This window comes from Hibiscus syriacus, unplaced genomic scaffold (genome assembly GCF_006381635.1).
Source record: "Hibiscus syriacus cultivar Baekdansim isolate YM2019G1 unplaced genomic scaffold, ASM638163v2 tig00110597_pilon, whole genome shotgun sequence".
Classification (NCBI taxonomy): domain Eukaryota; kingdom Viridiplantae; phylum Streptophyta; class Magnoliopsida; order Malvales; family Malvaceae; genus Hibiscus; species Hibiscus syriacus.
In genome coordinates, this window is record NW_024062795.1 from 5,072,489 (window position 1) to 5,090,162 (window position 17,674).

Genomic DNA, 17,674 nt, shown 5'->3' on the forward strand with positions numbered 1-17,674 from the left:
TCCAAGATGATGGCCTCCAACTCTGCATTTAAATGTATATTTAAGGGTTTAGGGTCTGTACATGCTGGCTTTTTGGACATTCCAATACAAGTTGCCTAGCACGTGCTTTGAATTGGAAGGCAACGTTCATGTATATGAAAAAAGTGTCGTAGGTTTCCATGAACATGACTCAAATGCTGGTTATAGTATTATCCCTGACCTTAAGTTTTAGTTATGCCATGTCTAATCATGATTAAGGCATTATTCAAATACCATGAGTAATGATAGAACAGATCGAAGGGTAAAATATAATTTACTTAAAAAGTGTAGGGGGCAATCTGTAATTAATCCATAATTTGTTTGAGGGCTTGGCAACCAAATTGGGCTTCCACTTTTTCAAGCGCAAACACTTTTGACTGGAAATTAATCTGCTGGACTCTAAGCTGCTTTCAAATCTTTTATATATAATTCAATGGTTTGGTTTGAGATTTCGGTGTTTATGGGATATTATTATTAATTATTTAATATGTTGAAAGTGAATTTCTTTTATAAATAATCTTAATTTATCATTACATAATCAAAATAGTAATAAAAAAATATATGACCTATATAAAAAAATCATGTATTGGGTTGACATCCTCAGGCAATGATGGTCTCAGTTTCAAAGATCAAAGTTTGAAACTTTCTATATTAACAGCCAACTCAGCACCGGAAATTTCGTCCTTCAAAACCTCATTATTTTCAGCAACCCAAGTACCTCATGCCCTCCGCTGCTTCAATTTCTTTATTTCACGCTTGACCCTTTTATCCAATTACATTTTCAAAAATATTTTTGAGAACAGTCATATATATATATATATTAATAACAAAAACATTTTATATTAAGTATATATAAATAAAATTTTAAGCTGGAGACTATCAGTAAAATAAATAATTAACATAAAAAAATTTGAATTTTAAAGTGGATATGTGTTCACCCTAGACAATAAATATAATAATAATAATTTTATAATTTTTAAAATTTTAATAACTAAAAGCTTATTTTAATATAATTTAATTACTTTCGTACTTTACCCATTAATCTATGACTTAAAACGTTAAACAAAGCTAATTCAGCTACTTGAGTCCTTATTGTATGAATAATAATATTAAGCTCCTTGACGACAAAAACAGGTTTAGACATTATCCAAAGCAAACATGCATGCAGTCTACCTTTTCTTTTAATTTCTTGTTCATTAATGGAAGCGGCAAGTGGGGGGTAATACAGATTTCCAAGACAAATTAATAGTTTATTTTGTTGGCAACTTTGAATCCCGGAATTCATTGTCAGTGGTCTAAGTTGATGAGATGAGAGGACTGGTTGACTGCATCTTTTAATTATTTTCTTTTTTGGTGGGACAAAATTAATATTTGTTTTGGTTGAATAGAAAATATGGACTCATATTTGTTTAATTACTCAAGCATATATGATACCATGAATCATACAGATGAAGTTGCATCACTAAATATGACCACACTGGCGTTTTCTTTAATGGTTGCCATATCAAACATTAACAATGAAAAATATATATATATTATAACCATGATTTAATAAAGTAATATAACATCAATTTTATATTTCAGTTCAATATACCAAATAAAATAAGATATCATTTTTTGTAATCTTATATTTCGTAATTTTATTTTAAAATTAATCTTACTTCCCAAGAATCGAACTCATTCTATATATTAGAAGTGGACTATTCAATCAAATAAATTATAAAAATTCATAATCAATGATGGATCAACATGATCTATTTTAACCACCTACTAAACTGCCTTACGCATCGTAATCTATTTTACTTTTCATGTATTCATAGAAAATTGTGATTTGAATTTTAAAAATAGCTCAAAATATACGAATTTAGTAGGGAATTGAAATCAATCGAAGTGCCAAATCCATGAAGAATGAAAGCAAATTACATTACAAATTTGCCAAAGAAAAGCAAGACATATTATGACACAATAAAAGGTTACCCTCACTCAGCCTCTTCCAAAGATGCTTCAATTCGAAGAAGAACGAACCCCACAGCAACTCCAACAAGAACAAGTCCATTCATGATCGCTGCAATCCTGAATATCTCACCCACCGCATTACAGGTCGAAGACAAGGCGCCGCCGCCTCTCCCTTTCCCCTTCGGAGGAACTTTGAGCGAGCTCATGACCTTTGCAAACGACTGCTCGAGGCACACCGACTGGCCTAGTGAGACCACATTGTTGTGAGCTTTTAGCCCATCAAAGGAATTCAATTCTGTGATGTAATTCACATTGACCGAAGCTCTTCTCCTCGGACCGCCAACCGTGGCAGCAGCCAATGTGGGTTGAGACAGTGCGGCTGAGATTGTTGTTGCCATTGCTGTATTTGGTGTAGGAGAAAGGTAAGGTTTAAATTTTATGAACTAAGAGATGAAAATTAATGAAAAAGGGATCAGAAGAGAGAGGGGATAAGGTGAGGTGAGAATGGATGGTTGATAAGGCGATTAGATGAACTTGAGTGGAGGAAAGGATTCCGTAGCTTTAAATGGTGGCCATAAGAAATTTGAGATTCAGAGTCGGATCGAATTGGATTTAAATTCGAAATACTTTTGGTTCAGAAACTGTCTGAATATATTTTGATCTCATATATTTATGTGTAATATACTAACGACAATGTCAATCAAACTACATTTTGTTTAGGTTAAATAACTATTTGATCAGATACAGGGACTCGAAAACAAAAGAAACTTAGCTCATTGTTTGATATGTGATTATTCCCTTGATGTTGATCACATACACTAGAAAAACTCAAACAGAGATATGCATCATCAAGCAAAAAAAAAATAATACTAAAATATATTAATAAATCATACCCTTAAACTGTAAAAGGCAAAAGAGAAGCTAGGAAGAAAAAGGTGAGGGATTAATTCTCTTTTCCCCAACATCATAGCTTCCTGTAACAGATGCTAAATACCCAACACCACATTTATTGAGTACTATGTAAGTCTGCTCTAGTCTTCGTATTCCGTCTCTTCGTCATCCTCTTCATTGTTTTCCCTATACCTCCATCCATCCTCTACATTGTTACGGTCTTCTTCTGTTTCTTCGCTATCCTCTTCCTCAAATACTTGTTCTTTGACTGGCCTTCGCTTTTTGGGTATAGGCAAAGTGGCAGGGGAAGGGCTCGAGCCTTTCTGCCTTGAAATCTTTGCAGGGGGCATCTTCACCTTTGGCTTGGCCCTACTCTGCTTCCGACTTTTTCCATTAACTCGCTTTCCAGCATAAGTATCATGATCGCTGCCTTCATCCATCTCATTATCGGCATTAGGTGTGGCATTCTCGGCATTCTCATCTGACATATGACCTGGATGCTCTCTCCTTAAATGGAGTTTTAGTTTATATTCATGTATGTAAGCTTTCTCACAACCTTCATAAGGGCAGGCATAAGGGCGATCAGATGATGCAGAACCATAGGCACCACCAGCAGACTTTGATGTTTTAATTATCTTCTCTACAGGCTGGGTATATTTTGCCACTTCTGATGTCGAGTTCTATCAAATGCAAAGGTGAAAGGATGTAATGTCTCAAGGTTAATAAGATGGCATGTATGTCATGTTATACAAAATAAGACCATGATATGACAGCAATGTTGCAAACCTTTTCATGGTGGGATGCAATGTGGTTCTTTAGCTTGTACTCATGAGCGTATCTCTTTGCACAATCTTCGTATGGACAGATATGGTAGTTTTCTTGTGAATGTGTTCTCATGTGCGACCTCAGGTTGAAATCCAAGGAGAATGCCTGTCATTCTCAACCAAATCCGTCAGAACTTGGAACAAATATAAAGGGCAAGCATGTTATGTCTATAACTCTATATGCCCATAGCCATAAAAGCAAATTAATAAAGAAAGCCTCTAAAGCAAAAACAACAGTTCTAGAAAACCTTATCATCAGGCACTGTACAAAACTACGTTTAAAAAATCACAATGTTCCACTTAGCGATTTCAACAAGTTTATACGGTTTAAAATTAAGGTTCAGTTTTCCCATCTCCTGCTATAAAAGAGCAATTCAGAATTTCACATCAAAAGAGAAGATGCCCAAGACAAGTAACAGAACAAGAATGTAAACTATACATATTAAAAAGAAAATGTTTAACAGCGTGAGATAGATTTAACACCTTTCCACAACCTTCATGTGGGCATATAAAATGTCTCTCTCCAGTGTGAATGAGGAAATGTCTTTTCAGTTTTGAACTATCCAAAAATTTCTGCAGAGTTAACAAACAGTATACCACATTAGCAACTACCAATGGAACAATATACATATATGCCACAAATACACAGTAACAAACATCAATGAAACACTTTAAAGGTGAAATTAAGCATTTACATAGTTCCCAAGAAAGCATAAATCAGAACTGCTTCATCATGTAACAGTGATTATTTAGGAATTTATCATTCATCAGAAGTAGAAATCTTAAACAAGATACCTTCCCACAACCCTCATAGTGACAAATATATTGTCTCTCTCCGTGAATGTGTGAATGCTTTCTCAAAGCACCAGCATCAATAAACGTCTTTCCACAGCCTTCATAGCTGCAAAGGAAAAGAACTTCAGTAGTAGGCTCTGGTTCAGGCTCTGGTGCTTCAGACTCTTTCTCCTTATCATCCAAAGCCTTCAAGGTGTGCTCTATAAACCAAACAATTGGGTGAGGAAGGTTAGGTCGGAGAAAAGTACAAAGAAGAAGATGAAAACAAAAATCCCCTATGGGATGATTCTTTCACCACTCCTCCCTATGGCCTTTAAATTATGCACAGAATCTATTATTTAAAATAAAATAAACTGTACACACAAGATATTAACCTTCCAACCTACAATGTAATGAAAATATAGTTAAGGGAGTCTCCAAGACATGCTAGAAAACCTAATCCGAAAACGAATATAGACCATATATCTATCACCAAACAAAAACTGTCAAGAGCTTTGGATTTAACTCATCACAGGCACACTTAAAGATTATATAAGAAACAATACTGCTTTTATCTAAATTCTATTCCAAAGCTAAACAAGTCGTGACACTTTGTATAGGAACTGTATATTTTTCCATTGCAAAAGAAAATAACTCAGGTCAAAGTTACAAATAACTATCAGATAACAGAAAAACATATGGGGAAAAAAACATCGAACTCACCATTTACCCATTTCAAAATCATGCACTTCCCACCAGTTGCTACAACATCTTGAGGTACCCTAAACAAAATTCCGGGTCAGATCATTGACATTGTCTATGATACAAAGAAAGAAATTGATAATTAAATCATGTCACAATCTTGGTTAAGATATCCAATTTGCATGCATGCTACATAAAAAAAAAATTGAGCGTACTCGAAATATCAAATCAATAAATAATAGCTCATTCAAATGAAAAATAACTCTTCAATTTGCAAAATAATCAATAGCAGAAAGCAATTAAAAGGATTTGATGACAAAAAGAGGTTTAATTTACCATCTTTTGAACCATTTAACAGCAGGAGCCTTAGATTTGAGAAGAGGCCGTCTCTCAAATATATTGTGAGCGTACTGCATCTCCATCCGTTGCCTTTACGATTACTAGGTTTTCTGTAGCAGTGTCGCGGCCGCTATTTCACAGTAGAGGCGCCGTCCGCCACCTTTGAAGAACCTAAATAGCGGTGTGAACAAATTTCACACCAAATAGCAGCGGATCGCGGCCGCAAATAGCAGAGTAAAGGAAAATAGTGGAGATATTTGCTATACCGGTAACTGTGAAAAAATTCTCCTTCAAAAGAGAGGGTGCAGATGAGACAGAGTAACAAAGCAGTAGAACCGAAAACAGAAAACCAAATATCATGACACGATTAGAAATCAATTTTGGAGTTAATTTTAGGGTTTCAGAAATCAACTTGTTTAATTCCCTCGTGTGTCGGAAACTTGAAGGAAAGAGAAGAGAAGGCTTGGGTCAGGTAATTTTGCAATTTTCCTACTAAGTTGGTAATAGGTTAACCGTTGATCAGGGATGAGCAAAAATTGCTCAATCTAAAATATTTTATTTTTAATAACAAAAACCTGACTATTAATTGAATTTGATTCATAATTTTATAAATTTAATTTATCTAAAAATTAAATAAAGGTTGAATAAAAAAATTATTAACTTAAAAATTTTAATAATTATTAAGTACAAGTCGAGTCACTCAACTTTGAATGATATACATATATATATATATATATATATATATATTAAGAAATATATATTTATGTTGTATGTGGTTATAAAAAACGTTTAAATTAGAATCAATTAGTATCATAACATTATAAATATTTACAATAAATTTAAGAATAAATTCAAACATCTTGACTTAACTTAATTCGATTTAAATTTCATAAACACTCAAAAAACTTTGAATAAAACATGAGTTATAAAAGAACATTCATCAACTCCATTAACTCAAAAAAAAATCAATTCGGCTCGAACGAATATTCACCCATTATTATTGATATTAAACTCAACTAAGAAAAAAAGTATGTTTAGTCGCATTATTACATTTATTATGGCGATCAGAAGAATAGAAAAAATGTAATTGAATGCCTCTAATTACATTCAAGAGTCATAAATTATAATAATTGATGAAACAAATCTCACGTGTATAATTACCTTCAATCATATACAAATTCAATTACATGAGGCTTTCCAAACACATTCTAATAATATATATTCCTTTTAGACTAAATCATATAATTAGTCTCTCAACTATTAAAATTTTTCATTTTGATCATTGAAAAGGAAATCAAACAAGTCACCAAAATTAGGATCTACTTCATTTTAGTCATTCAACAATCAAAAACATCATGGTTAAAGTTTATTTTATTTTATTTTACAGATTACTTGATTTAATTTTTTATTTAGAAAAGGAAATCTTAAAGCACAATTCTAAGAATAAGTAACTAATTGGACAGTTGCACAATGCTTACGTGCCGAAAGATACATCTTCCCTACCAAGCAACTAATGTTCAAAATGTGATGCCCAAAAACATATTTTAATGTCCATTACCTTTGCTTTCATATTTCCAACCCTTCACTTTATTCATTCTCTTGCATTTCTATTATCTTATAACAGTGTTGATTTTCCAAAATTAAAAAAAAAAATTATTATTAGGAAATACAAATAAAAATTTCTAAAATATATGAATCATTTAAATTTTTTATTGTCAGTCCATCATTATATCCAGAGATAGATTAAAGGATGTTGATATAACATCATATTTTTTGAAAATTTTTGAATTTATGTAATTTAGATATTTTTAAATTTTTAATAATAATTTAATTTTACACCCCTAAAATTTTATAATCTCACACCTCTATATTCTTAATAAATTCATTATGCTTCCTTCCATCTTCTTAATTGTTTTTATACAAAGTACAAATGTCTGATATATTACAAGTGCATAACTTATATATAATCAATGTATTATAAATGATATATCATTAAAATATTAGTAGATGAAATCAACAATATTATTAATGTATTATCCACTTACGTTTAGTGTAAATTTTTTAATTTTATATCATTTATGATCGTTATATGAGTAATTATTAAAATTATATTTTTTATGAATATATTCTCATTATCTACCGTTAATCTTAACGTTTATTTTTATATATTCAAATCCGCTTTTATATATATAAATAAAAGAAAAGGAATGGAGAAAAAGACATGAAGAGGGGGCATCCAACAAAGCTTTCAGGCTACCAACTTTTTGGGAACCTTCTGCTTGGAATGCCTGTATTTTTTTTAATTATTAAAACCTGCATTCCATATCCACAAAGCCAAAACCAGAAACCATTGACTCATCTCCCTCAACTCATATCACAAACCGAGTCAACTCATCCTTCACAAAAACAAAACTTCATTTCAATCTAACATCTGCCAGCTAATATCTCCTTTAGCAACACTACTTTCCCCGTCGAATTAACATAACCGCTATTCACATCACCTTGTTGGGTCGAATAAACCACCCTGCTGCATTTCCTACTCACCTTTCGCAGCCTCTTGAGTTGAACCAAATAATTTAAAACGCCTGTCCACGCGGTCATATTCCCCAGTCTGACTCGTTCAACGGAACAAGTCTCCATTGCCACGACAATTTCTCCAATCGGAGGACGGCGCTCGTGGTCGTCTAATAAACAACGTGACGCCACGCTCAGTATTCTCCTTATCATGCTCTCCATCATGTACGTCGGAAATGGAATCCTGGGGTCGTAGATTTTGACCATTCTTTGCTTTTTCACCAACGGAACCGCCCATTCAACGATGGAAGCCGGTGTTTTTGTGAGATCAATAACTCTTCTGCAACTAATGATTTCTAATAACACAACCCCTAAACTAAACACGTCGTTTTTAGTGCTTAATTCGTTAGGGGAAGTGTAAGAAGGGTCCAAGTACCCGATCGTACCGGCAGGCTGAGAGGCCTGACTCGACGAGTCCGCCGGCGAGATCGCGAGTCCGAAATCAGCCAGTTTAGCAGTCCAGTTCGAATCGAACAAGATATTATCCGATTTGATATCTCTATGGATAACCAAAGGCTTGCCTTCGTGTAAAAACTGAACCGCCCTCGCGATTCGCATAGCGACTTCCACACGTTTAGGCCACGACGGAGGCGTGACGGCGACGTGTAACAAGTCATGCAAAGAACCATTAGGCATCAACTCCATGACCAGAAGCTTGTCGTTCTTCTCGGCCGAGCCGTGACTCGCTCCGAGGTAGCCGATGACATTAGAACTTTTACTTAAAGATGACAATATGGATATTTCATTATCCAGCTTCTTCAAGTTGTCACGTTGCGCCTCGACGCCATTGATCGATGGCCTCTTCACGGCAACCACTTGATTATCTAGAAGAATGCCTTGATAGACCGCTCCATGACTGCCTTTCCCGATCAGCCTCGACGGAGAGAAACTTTGGGTGGCTTCCACAAGTTGTTCGTAACCAAACTCCGCCATTGTTACTTGTTTGTTCAGAAAAGAATAAGCTCTGATGAAGGAACATTAAAGGACTAAACAATAAATAAATAAATAAATAAAGGGGGCATTAAAAGGATAAATTATAATGGATGGATTATTGAGAGAAGAAAAAGTGGAAGAAAAAGTAAAAGGAAGTCTTACAAGTCCTAGTTAAAAGAGAAGTGCTCTGACAAGGCGAGATGAGTTGCTGATCCACCATAGCTGCTTCTTGGGACCCTTTTCTTTTCTTTCTTTAATTTCCCTTTTTCTTTTCTAATTCTAAGTGATATTTATGTTCAACATAATGAATCGACTGAGTATTTAACTGAGTTTGATGTAAGTTGATTGGTATTTAACTGAGTTGGAGTGATTGAGTATGATTCACCTGTGTGTATATATTGATCCAAACTTATAAATCAAAGCTTCTGACTTTTTAAAGAGAAGATAATGAAGAATTTTTTCCGAATATTGTGTTGAGTATTCAAGAGAATCTAAACAATATATATATATAGGATAATTATTATATATGAATTCGATTGTATAGTTTTTTTTTTTGGTTTCATTACCTGTTATAAAATAATAAATATTTAATTTTAAAAAATTGAGAATTTGGTTACCTTTTAACAGTATTCTCAATGCATAAAATAGAGATATCAGATTAATTTGAAATTTTACGTAATAAATACAATAATCCAATTAGTAGAATATTAATAGTGCAATGAGTCATGAAAGTATGTAAAACTATACTAATTGACACTTATATAAGTAAATCATTCCTTTATATATATATAAAAAAGATAACTTTAATAAAGGAAATATTAGGTGAAAACGTATGTAAAAATAAAAATAAAAAAATTGGGAACCAGCAGGGAGGCTAAAAATAACAGTTGCAAGTGTTTTCATGCACTAATCAGGTGATTCGAATTCTATATATATAAAAAAGGAAAGTAAAAAGAATAACATTTAAATATAAAAAAGATTACTTAAAGAATATATAAAAGTTGCTTATTTGGAATGGTAAATCCATTACTCTCATGCGTTGGGTGCATGACCTCTTTATACCTTTTGGAATCCCCGAGATTATCCACACACAAAATAATATTTTAAATATCACAGGTTGCTTTCGAATTTTGTGTTTATATAGATTTTTTTTAGGTTGCTTTAATATATTGGGATGTATTCTTAATTATTTATTTAAATATTAATTAAATACATCTATTATTAAGTTAAAGTTGTTAGCGATTCTATTTATTCTTAGTATATTTAGAGTTTAGGTTTAAGGTGCTCGAAATTCTAAACATTTATTCAGAAATTAATTAAGTTTTTCGAAAGAAAATTGTACTTAATTAAATCTTTTATACTTTAAATTTTTATCGATTTATCTTTAAATCAATATTGATAATTAAATCTAATATATATTTAGATTAATTTATATCACATGCCATGCCATAATATTATTAAGTGAAAATTCTAGAAATTTATTAATTTTTAATAATGTTTAGAATTTTAATGACTTGTTTTAGATTTTCTTTATATATTCTACAAATTCTATATGGCATATTATCAGTGTACTATATGGTATTAATCTCTCACGAAAAAAAAATTAAGACATAATAGTAAAAAAATTCAAATAACTTAATCGGTTTAATTTTTTTATTTGAGGTTTAATTGATTTAGTTTTTTCATTCGAGTACTTGACTGATTTAATTTATTGGTTTGAGAATTTAATTGAACGAAAGAAAAAATCATGACCTTAATTGGTTTTTTTCCCAAAAGGTTGATGGCTTCAAGTATTCTTAAGCCTATAATTTATATTAGATTATTATTAGGTACGAATTCATGTCAGGAGATACTCACTTAGGATATTATATTAGAAATTTAGAAAATGTGGTCTTATATCATCAGTATAAAAAAAAATAATACCTAGATTATATGAGGATTAAAATTTTCTAAGATACAGCTGCATCCCAGCATCCTATTGATCTATCTCTGATTATTATTAAGTATATTGAGAGTGAAAATTTTTATATCAGTAATATTTTTTGATTAATATGTAATAAATATAAGGCAATATCTATTCAAATATAACTTTCAATCTCTTGATATTGAACGTTTACAACCATGACATTTATGGTGCTGGAACCCGAATCCAAAAAGAATAACAATAATATCTTTATCATAGATATTACTTGGTTGGTACCTACGAATAATATTAAAATGCTGACAATTATTACATTTATTTATGTTTTAGTTCATTTTATATGTTCACGCACTTGATTTACTTAAAATGAAAAATCAGACCTAAATTCATAATAAGTCAATAACCCAACGTAGAGGCCCATTACAATTGATATAATTGGAGATGGGTCGTACGTTACTTCATAAAAGTTTTAGAATAATTAAACTGGATATTACAATAATGAATTGTCTGTCCAGCTCAGTTGATAGAGCGTAAGGCTCTTAACCTTGTGGTCGTGGGATCGAGGTAGGCAATTCATAATTCTGACTGCCGGAGGTCTTCCACGGAAGCTGCTCTCAACCTAGCGTTGGGAGCAGCCTACTACTCTACCTCCCTCTTACCCCATTACATATGGGAATAGAGTCAGCTAATTTTAAACTGAATATTACAATAAAGCACATTCCTTATCCACTCTAGTATGTTTATGATACTTATAAATGTGTTTATCTCATATGTATATGATAAGAGATTGTTGATACTACTTTATTTGTCTAATAAATATATTATAGCTAATGTTTAAAAAAAAGTAGGTAAACTATATTCATGACCATTAATGATTACTTATTTTCATTTTAACCCTTGATCTTTTAATATTATCAACCATATTATTTAATTATTCAAGTGTTACAATCAAACCATTAACTGTTAACATTAAACAGAAGAATTGGCGTAATTGTTAAAAAATATAATTAAATATTTAGTCCTCATTACTTATATATTCTATTAACTTAATCATAATTTTATTTAATTTATGGCAAAGTACATAAATAATCCCCAATTAAATGGTTCAATTTTGTTGAGTCCTTGATTATTGAATGTTACAAAATGATCCTTGATTTTAGAACGTCACTTTGTTGAGTCCCCTGACTATTAAAATGTACAAAATGATTATCCGATTATTCATATGTTCTAAACTTGTCCTTTTACAATTAAAAAAATTGATGGTCGTCTGAGCTGCACGTTAACATGTTGATTGAGATATGATAAAATTGTATTTTAATGATGTCTAATAGCACTGTTGTTGTTTTCAAACACTGGCTCAACCATATAATGAAAACAGAAGTTTCATCCTCAAAATACAACTCAAACAGTTATAGGATCATATTTTATCATATCCTGGTGAGCATGTTAACGTCAATCTCAAATGACCGCATATTTTTTCACAAAAAAAGACGAGTCTGGAATATATAAATAGTCAGACGACTATTTTGTAACTTTTAATAGTTGAGGGATTTAACAATGAATATCTTATAGTAAATGAATCATTTTGTAACTTTTAATAATCATAGACTTAACAAAATAATACCTTATAATCAAACAATTATTTATATACTTTACCATTTAATTTGATAAAATTTAATCTTTAATTAAATGATGATATATATTAATTAACTGTTATCTAAGTAATGAATTATTTAGCGGTAATATTTGAAATCGGTGGCATTTCGTCAAGCTGTTAACATCATCAAAATTAAAACAACAAACTTTTTAATAATTGTTTCAATAAGATTAGGATGAGAATTGGAATTTTCCACGTGGTCCCCGCAACGTAGACCTTCCGCACAGACAGTTCCCATCATCATTGATTCTTGTCTCTCACGCGCCTCTTAAATTCGTCAAGGATAAATAAATAAGGGTAAACTCTATGTTTAGTATACCAACTATCACTTTTGTTTTGTTTTCATCACCCACCTATTTTTTTTTAAATTAGTTTCATTTTGCTCACTCACCGTTAAAAAATGAATGGTGATGTTAATGTATCAGCATAAGATAATGACACGTTATCTTTGAATAAATTGGAAAATGCTACATTATTAGTTTTGTTAATTTTTTAATGGTAGATGACAAAAATAAAATCAAAAAGTAATTTTAGATATTACTTTAAAAATAGTTAGATGACCAAAAAAGAATAAAAGTGATAGTTGAGATACTAAACATGCAGTTTTTTCAATAAATAAATAATCACTTTTAATTTTTTATGGGTAAAATAAATGTTTAGTATTAAATTATCAGTTTTAATTTGTTTTAGTACCTAAACTTTTATTTTTTTTCAAAATCATACATAACGTTTAGTTTATGTTTCATTTTAGTATCTCGCTGTTAAAAACCTAAAGGGTGATTTGCATTAGCACCTTTTCTATGGGTAAATTGCATCGTTCAACACTCAACTATCTTCTCAATCAAATTTTGGTAACTAAAGTTTAATTTTTTTAATTTAATTACTTAACTTTCAAATTACTCCTTATTTAATCACTTTAGCTTTCAAATTTATTTTTAAATTTTTAATTATATATTAATTAAAAAAATAAAAAATGTCATTTTCAAAATGTCAAATTTTCCCATAAACAATAGTACTAAATGTCAAATTAGTAATTAAAAAAATAAAAAATAAATTAGAGTGATTAAAATAAGAGTAATTTGAAAGTTGAGTAGTTAAATTGAAATTTTTTAAACAATAGTACCAAAATAGTAGTGAAAAGATAGTTGAATAGTGTATAATGTAATTTTCCCATAAAAATGCAGTGTCAAAATGAAAAAAACTAAATGTTAGGTATGAATTTAAAAAAACTAAAAGTTTAAGTACTAAATGCAGAGTGTGCCCTTTCGTATTACATAAAAAGGAAGAATAGTCTCGTATCCGTGAAACTACGGGAACGGTGGTGAAAAAGACTACATTTATAAGCAATCAACCAAACAAAACTTTGCCTAATCAAGTGAGGGTCTATCGAATCGCACGTGACCTTTTTTATGATTAATATTTAATCATTACCTCGATTATGTTAAATTCTCTTACCTTTTTTATTTTTCAAAAATTTAATTTCGTAAGGTCAAATATGTAAACGAATTTATACGGTGGTACATTATTTGCTGAATTTTTACTCTCAACTCATTAAAAGTGATCTTGAACAATGAATTTTAAAAATTTAAAGATATTGAAAAATTAATATTTTTAAATAAATCATTTCATAGTGATATTTTATTTCGAGTCAATAATTTTTTATTAAAAATAAACTATTTTAATTTTAACATTTTCATATGTAAAACGAGGAAAATCTGATTATTGAGTTAGAAATTTAAAAAGAGGAAAAGAATCAGTGTCGTTTATTAGGATGGGGCTACTTTTTTGGGTGAATTTGTATTTAGTCATCTACTATTTCTATGGTTTTATTTTGGTCATTTAATTATTTTTTAAGTTATGTTTAACACTATATATTTATTTTATTTTGGTCACTTATTGTTAAAAGATTAATGATCAAGCTAATGTGATACCATAAGATAATACCATGTCATCATTGGGAAAAAAATAATCACATCAATAATTATATTTTTTTTAATACAGCGCATGACCAAAATGTAACTAAATCATAACGTAAAATGTGAAAATAGCTGGATGACCCGTTTATGTAGTTCACCCTTTTTTATCAAATAGGATCAAATTGGTCCCCGGCTAGACTGCATCATCTTAAATGCATCCACATGTGTAGCTCAAAGTACATCAATAGCTCTTATCGATGGTGACAAAGATAGCAGTAAATATCCAATTTTTTTACTGCTTATTTATCCATGTCAAAAAGGGGAAGTTTATTGGAACAGAAAGAAATCAAGATTCATTCAAGGCTGGAAATGTAGGGTATGGTAAAATAAAAAGAAATTTTATGGTCATTAGTGGGATTAATCATGGATTAGATTAGATGATGATCTGTTCCATTTCGGACTACTTCTTTATGTTTATTTTAAGTATAGAAAAAAGTGGGTCCATGGGGGTATTAGCTGGCTGGCTATTTGTAACAACCCGGAATAAAATTTAGAGAAAAAAAAATTTAATTAAGTAATTTGGCAAAATTTGAGGATTAAATCGAAAGTTTTCAAAATTGTAGGCCATTTTAGAAGTTAAAGGAAATTCAGGGACCAAGCCCTGCATTACTCCTTTTAGTGTCGGCAGAAAATTTCATTTAAACGTATGAATGGTTTTCTGTTTTCAAAACAGAAAACAATTGTGAAATTCCTCCTCCCGCACTCTACTTCAAAGCCGATTCCGACGCCGTCCGAATTCCGATCGTTGTTTTGAAACCACCGTTGTGTTCATCATCGAGCGAGGAACAAACCCTTCAAATTAATTGAAGCGAAACGCGGCCAAACGTCGGGAAATTCCAGTCAAAGTAGCGACGGTTTTGTTAGCTCTATCGCCGAGGAAATCTTAAATTCACCGCTGATCGTTGCTCCGTTTACGACACCTCCCGCACCATCGTGTTCCTTGTGCCGTTCCGAGTTCACCGGTGTCAACCTTGTCCGCCGTAGACGGCGGCGCGTGAGGAGGTGGTGCAGTCAAAGATTCGGCTGATTTGAAATCGAGCTCTCCGCCGTTCAAAAATTTGAACTGATCGTTGTAAGTATCTTGAAATCGCTCAAAATAATTTTTAGAAATTTTTCCGGGATTTTTAGGGCCCCGGAGGACGCCTCACGCGCCACACGCGCCGCCGCAGGGCGAGTGGCTGCTAGAAACCGGTTTAACCGGTTTTCAACCGGTTCTGACCGGTTTCAACCGGTTCGAACCGGTTTGACCGGTCTGAATCGGTTTGACCGGTCTGACCCGACCCGACCGTTGACCCGACCCGACCCGACCGTTGACCCGACCCGACCCGACCGTTGACCGTTGACCATTGACTTTCTTTGACCAAAACTTAAAATGGCTTTGACCGAGCATTAAAAGACCGTTAATCTTTTCCGAGTATACCTATCCTGATAGTTTTCGACGTGCCGAATCCGTTTCCGTGGTCCGTTTTGTCAAATTCGAATCCGAAGGTCTCCAAATCTACGGTCAAAGTGGTTGACTTTGACTTTGACCAAGAATTTGAATTTTCGAAAAGTCATAATTTATGTTTTTCGACGCCCTGATTCCGATTCCGTAATCCGTTTGGCCAAATTCAGACTCGAAATACCTCAAATTGATAGTCAAACCCGAAAAATGCGTATATACTTAAGAAGTTTAGCTTTGAACAATTAAATAGGATTTGAGACTGATAAATATTATTGTTTGAAGGTACAAGAGACTCTCCGGATCGTTCGACAGCTCGACCCAGCTCTTCTAGATCAGTTAAACCACGTGTGCCAGTATTTACCCGTTCGAAAACTGTAGCAGAGCGTGGTGAAACCAGCAATCAATAGATTTGTTATTTGAATCTATTATCGAGGTGTGTTCCCTACTTGTTATTGAACTGTTTTATTGGTTTTAATACGTGGTACACCGAATTCATTGGCTATTGTTTTATGGATGCACCAATTTAATGTGACAATTTATGGAATATGGCTGCTATCTAATTTTTGTTTTGAAATGGTATATGATTACCATGTTTTTGGATTTATGGAGTTTATGTCACGGTGCAATTGAATTTTGGAATTGAAATACGATGGAATAGCTCTGATCAAGCTAACTGGGCCTAATGTGACTCTTGAGGGCCCCAAGATGTTTCATTAGGTCGGCTTTCCTTTGCTGTGTGCTTAGGGTAAGCTATATGGACTTATTGACTTGGGCTTAAGGATACAAGCTTCAGAGCCTATCCTTAAGTCGGCTTTCTTTTTGCTATGTGCATAAAGTAAGCTATATGGAAAATAATTTTGGGAACTACTGATGGTGTACCAGAAAAGGGTTTAAACTATGATTTTCAAAAAGTTAAACTCTTTTACGAATTTGTGAGATTACTGGAATATGATTTGTACCTATTGTGATTTTATGGAAATGTTGGGACACACTGAGCCTAGCTCACCTTTTGAAAATGTTTTCCCCTTTCAGATACTGTTGGGTAGATACCTTGGTTCGAGCACTTGGAGGATCAACATATCTCTTGAAGTAAATCAGATTGTAATGTTTTTATCTGGCAAGTTTACTTTATTTTGGTGACATGGACCTTATTTTAAAATATCGGATTTTATAATGATAACACTTTTGCTACTACTGCTCGGTTTATTGTGATTTTGAATTTGAAGACATGTTTTAAATTAAATTATTATTTATTTGTACTATATTTACAAGTTGGATTTTGATAGTATAAATTGTTTATAATTTCATGTTTTTATAATGTGATTTTATATTGATGGAATAACGGTTGCGAAAATGTCTTTAATAATTATAATGTGATCCACTAGACTTAGTCGAAACGCATAGGCCGGGTCTAGGGGGTTACATTTATTGGTATCAGAGCTTTTGGTTTTTAACCCTCGGACTGTGTATGAGTCCACATTGAAAATACGGTTTTGAAATATTTTACAAAACGAGTTACTAAGGCCATGTCACAAAGTTATTAAGATTTTAACTATGTTTGAGACTCCAAGTGCTTATCTAACCCTAAGTTTTATCTTCTGTAGTAAACTTGAGATCCATCAAAATGAGTGCTAGACGTAGTCGTCGAACTAGCCGTGGACGAGG

General features: G+C 32.2%; 3 protein-coding genes across 3 annotated transcripts; all 3 read right to left on the reverse strand.

Moving 5' to 3' along the window:
- Window positions 1-1,888: 1,888 nt before the first annotated feature.
- On the reverse strand, window positions 1,889-2,506 carry LOC120133958. Its single transcript, XM_039150441.1, has one exon. The coding sequence runs from the start codon at window positions 2,370-2,372 to the stop codon at window positions 1,998-2,000; it is 375 nt and encodes a 124-aa protein (XP_039006372.1). The 5' UTR covers window positions 2,373-2,506; the 3' UTR covers window positions 1,889-1,997.
- Window positions 2,507-3,001: 495 nt separating this feature from the next.
- LOC120133955 (zinc finger transcription factor YY1-like) lies at window positions 3,002-5,917 on the reverse strand. Its single transcript, XM_039150439.1, has 6 exons — window positions 5,502-5,917; window positions 5,187-5,245; window positions 4,485-4,684; window positions 4,173-4,262; window positions 3,652-3,795; window positions 3,002-3,545 (listed from the first exon to the last, which is right to left on the reverse strand). The coding sequence occupies exons 1-6, from the start codon at window positions 5,585-5,587 to the stop codon at window positions 3,006-3,008; spliced, it is 1,119 nt and encodes a 372-aa protein (XP_039006370.1). The 5' UTR covers window positions 5,588-5,917; the 3' UTR covers window positions 3,002-3,005.
- A 1,870-nt stretch (window positions 5,918-7,787) lies between these two features.
- LOC120133957 (serine/threonine-protein kinase-like protein At5g23170) lies at window positions 7,788-9,046 on the reverse strand. The gene has a single exon (XM_039150440.1). It carries the CDS (start codon window positions 9,009-9,011, stop codon window positions 7,929-7,931), a length of 1,083 nt encoding a protein of 360 aa, XP_039006371.1. The 5' UTR covers window positions 9,012-9,046; the 3' UTR covers window positions 7,788-7,928.
- Window positions 9,047-17,674: the final 8,628 nt, after the last annotated feature.

Bases quoted from the DNA above. Each gene is read 5' to 3' on its own strand.
- LOC120133957 (XM_039150440.1), bottom strand. From the start codon at position 9,011: ATGGCGGAGTTTGGTTACGAACAACTTGTGGAAGCCACCCAAAGTTTC.
- LOC120133958 (XM_039150441.1), bottom strand. From the start codon at position 2,372: ATGGCAACAACAATCTCAGCCGCACTGTCTCAACCCACATTGGCTGCT.
- LOC120133955 (XM_039150439.1), bottom strand. From the start codon at position 5,587: ATGGAGATGCAGTACGCTCACAATATATTTGAGAGACGGCCTCTTCTC. The intron at 5,246-5,501 runs GTAAATTAAACC...AATTTTGTTTAG, and splicing joins GTTAAATGGTTCAAAAGATG to GGTACCTCAAGATGTTGTAG. The intron at 4,263-4,484 runs GTATCTTGTTTA...TTAACTCTGCAG, and splicing joins ACTATGAGGGTTGTGGGAAG to AAATTTTTGGATAGTTCAAA.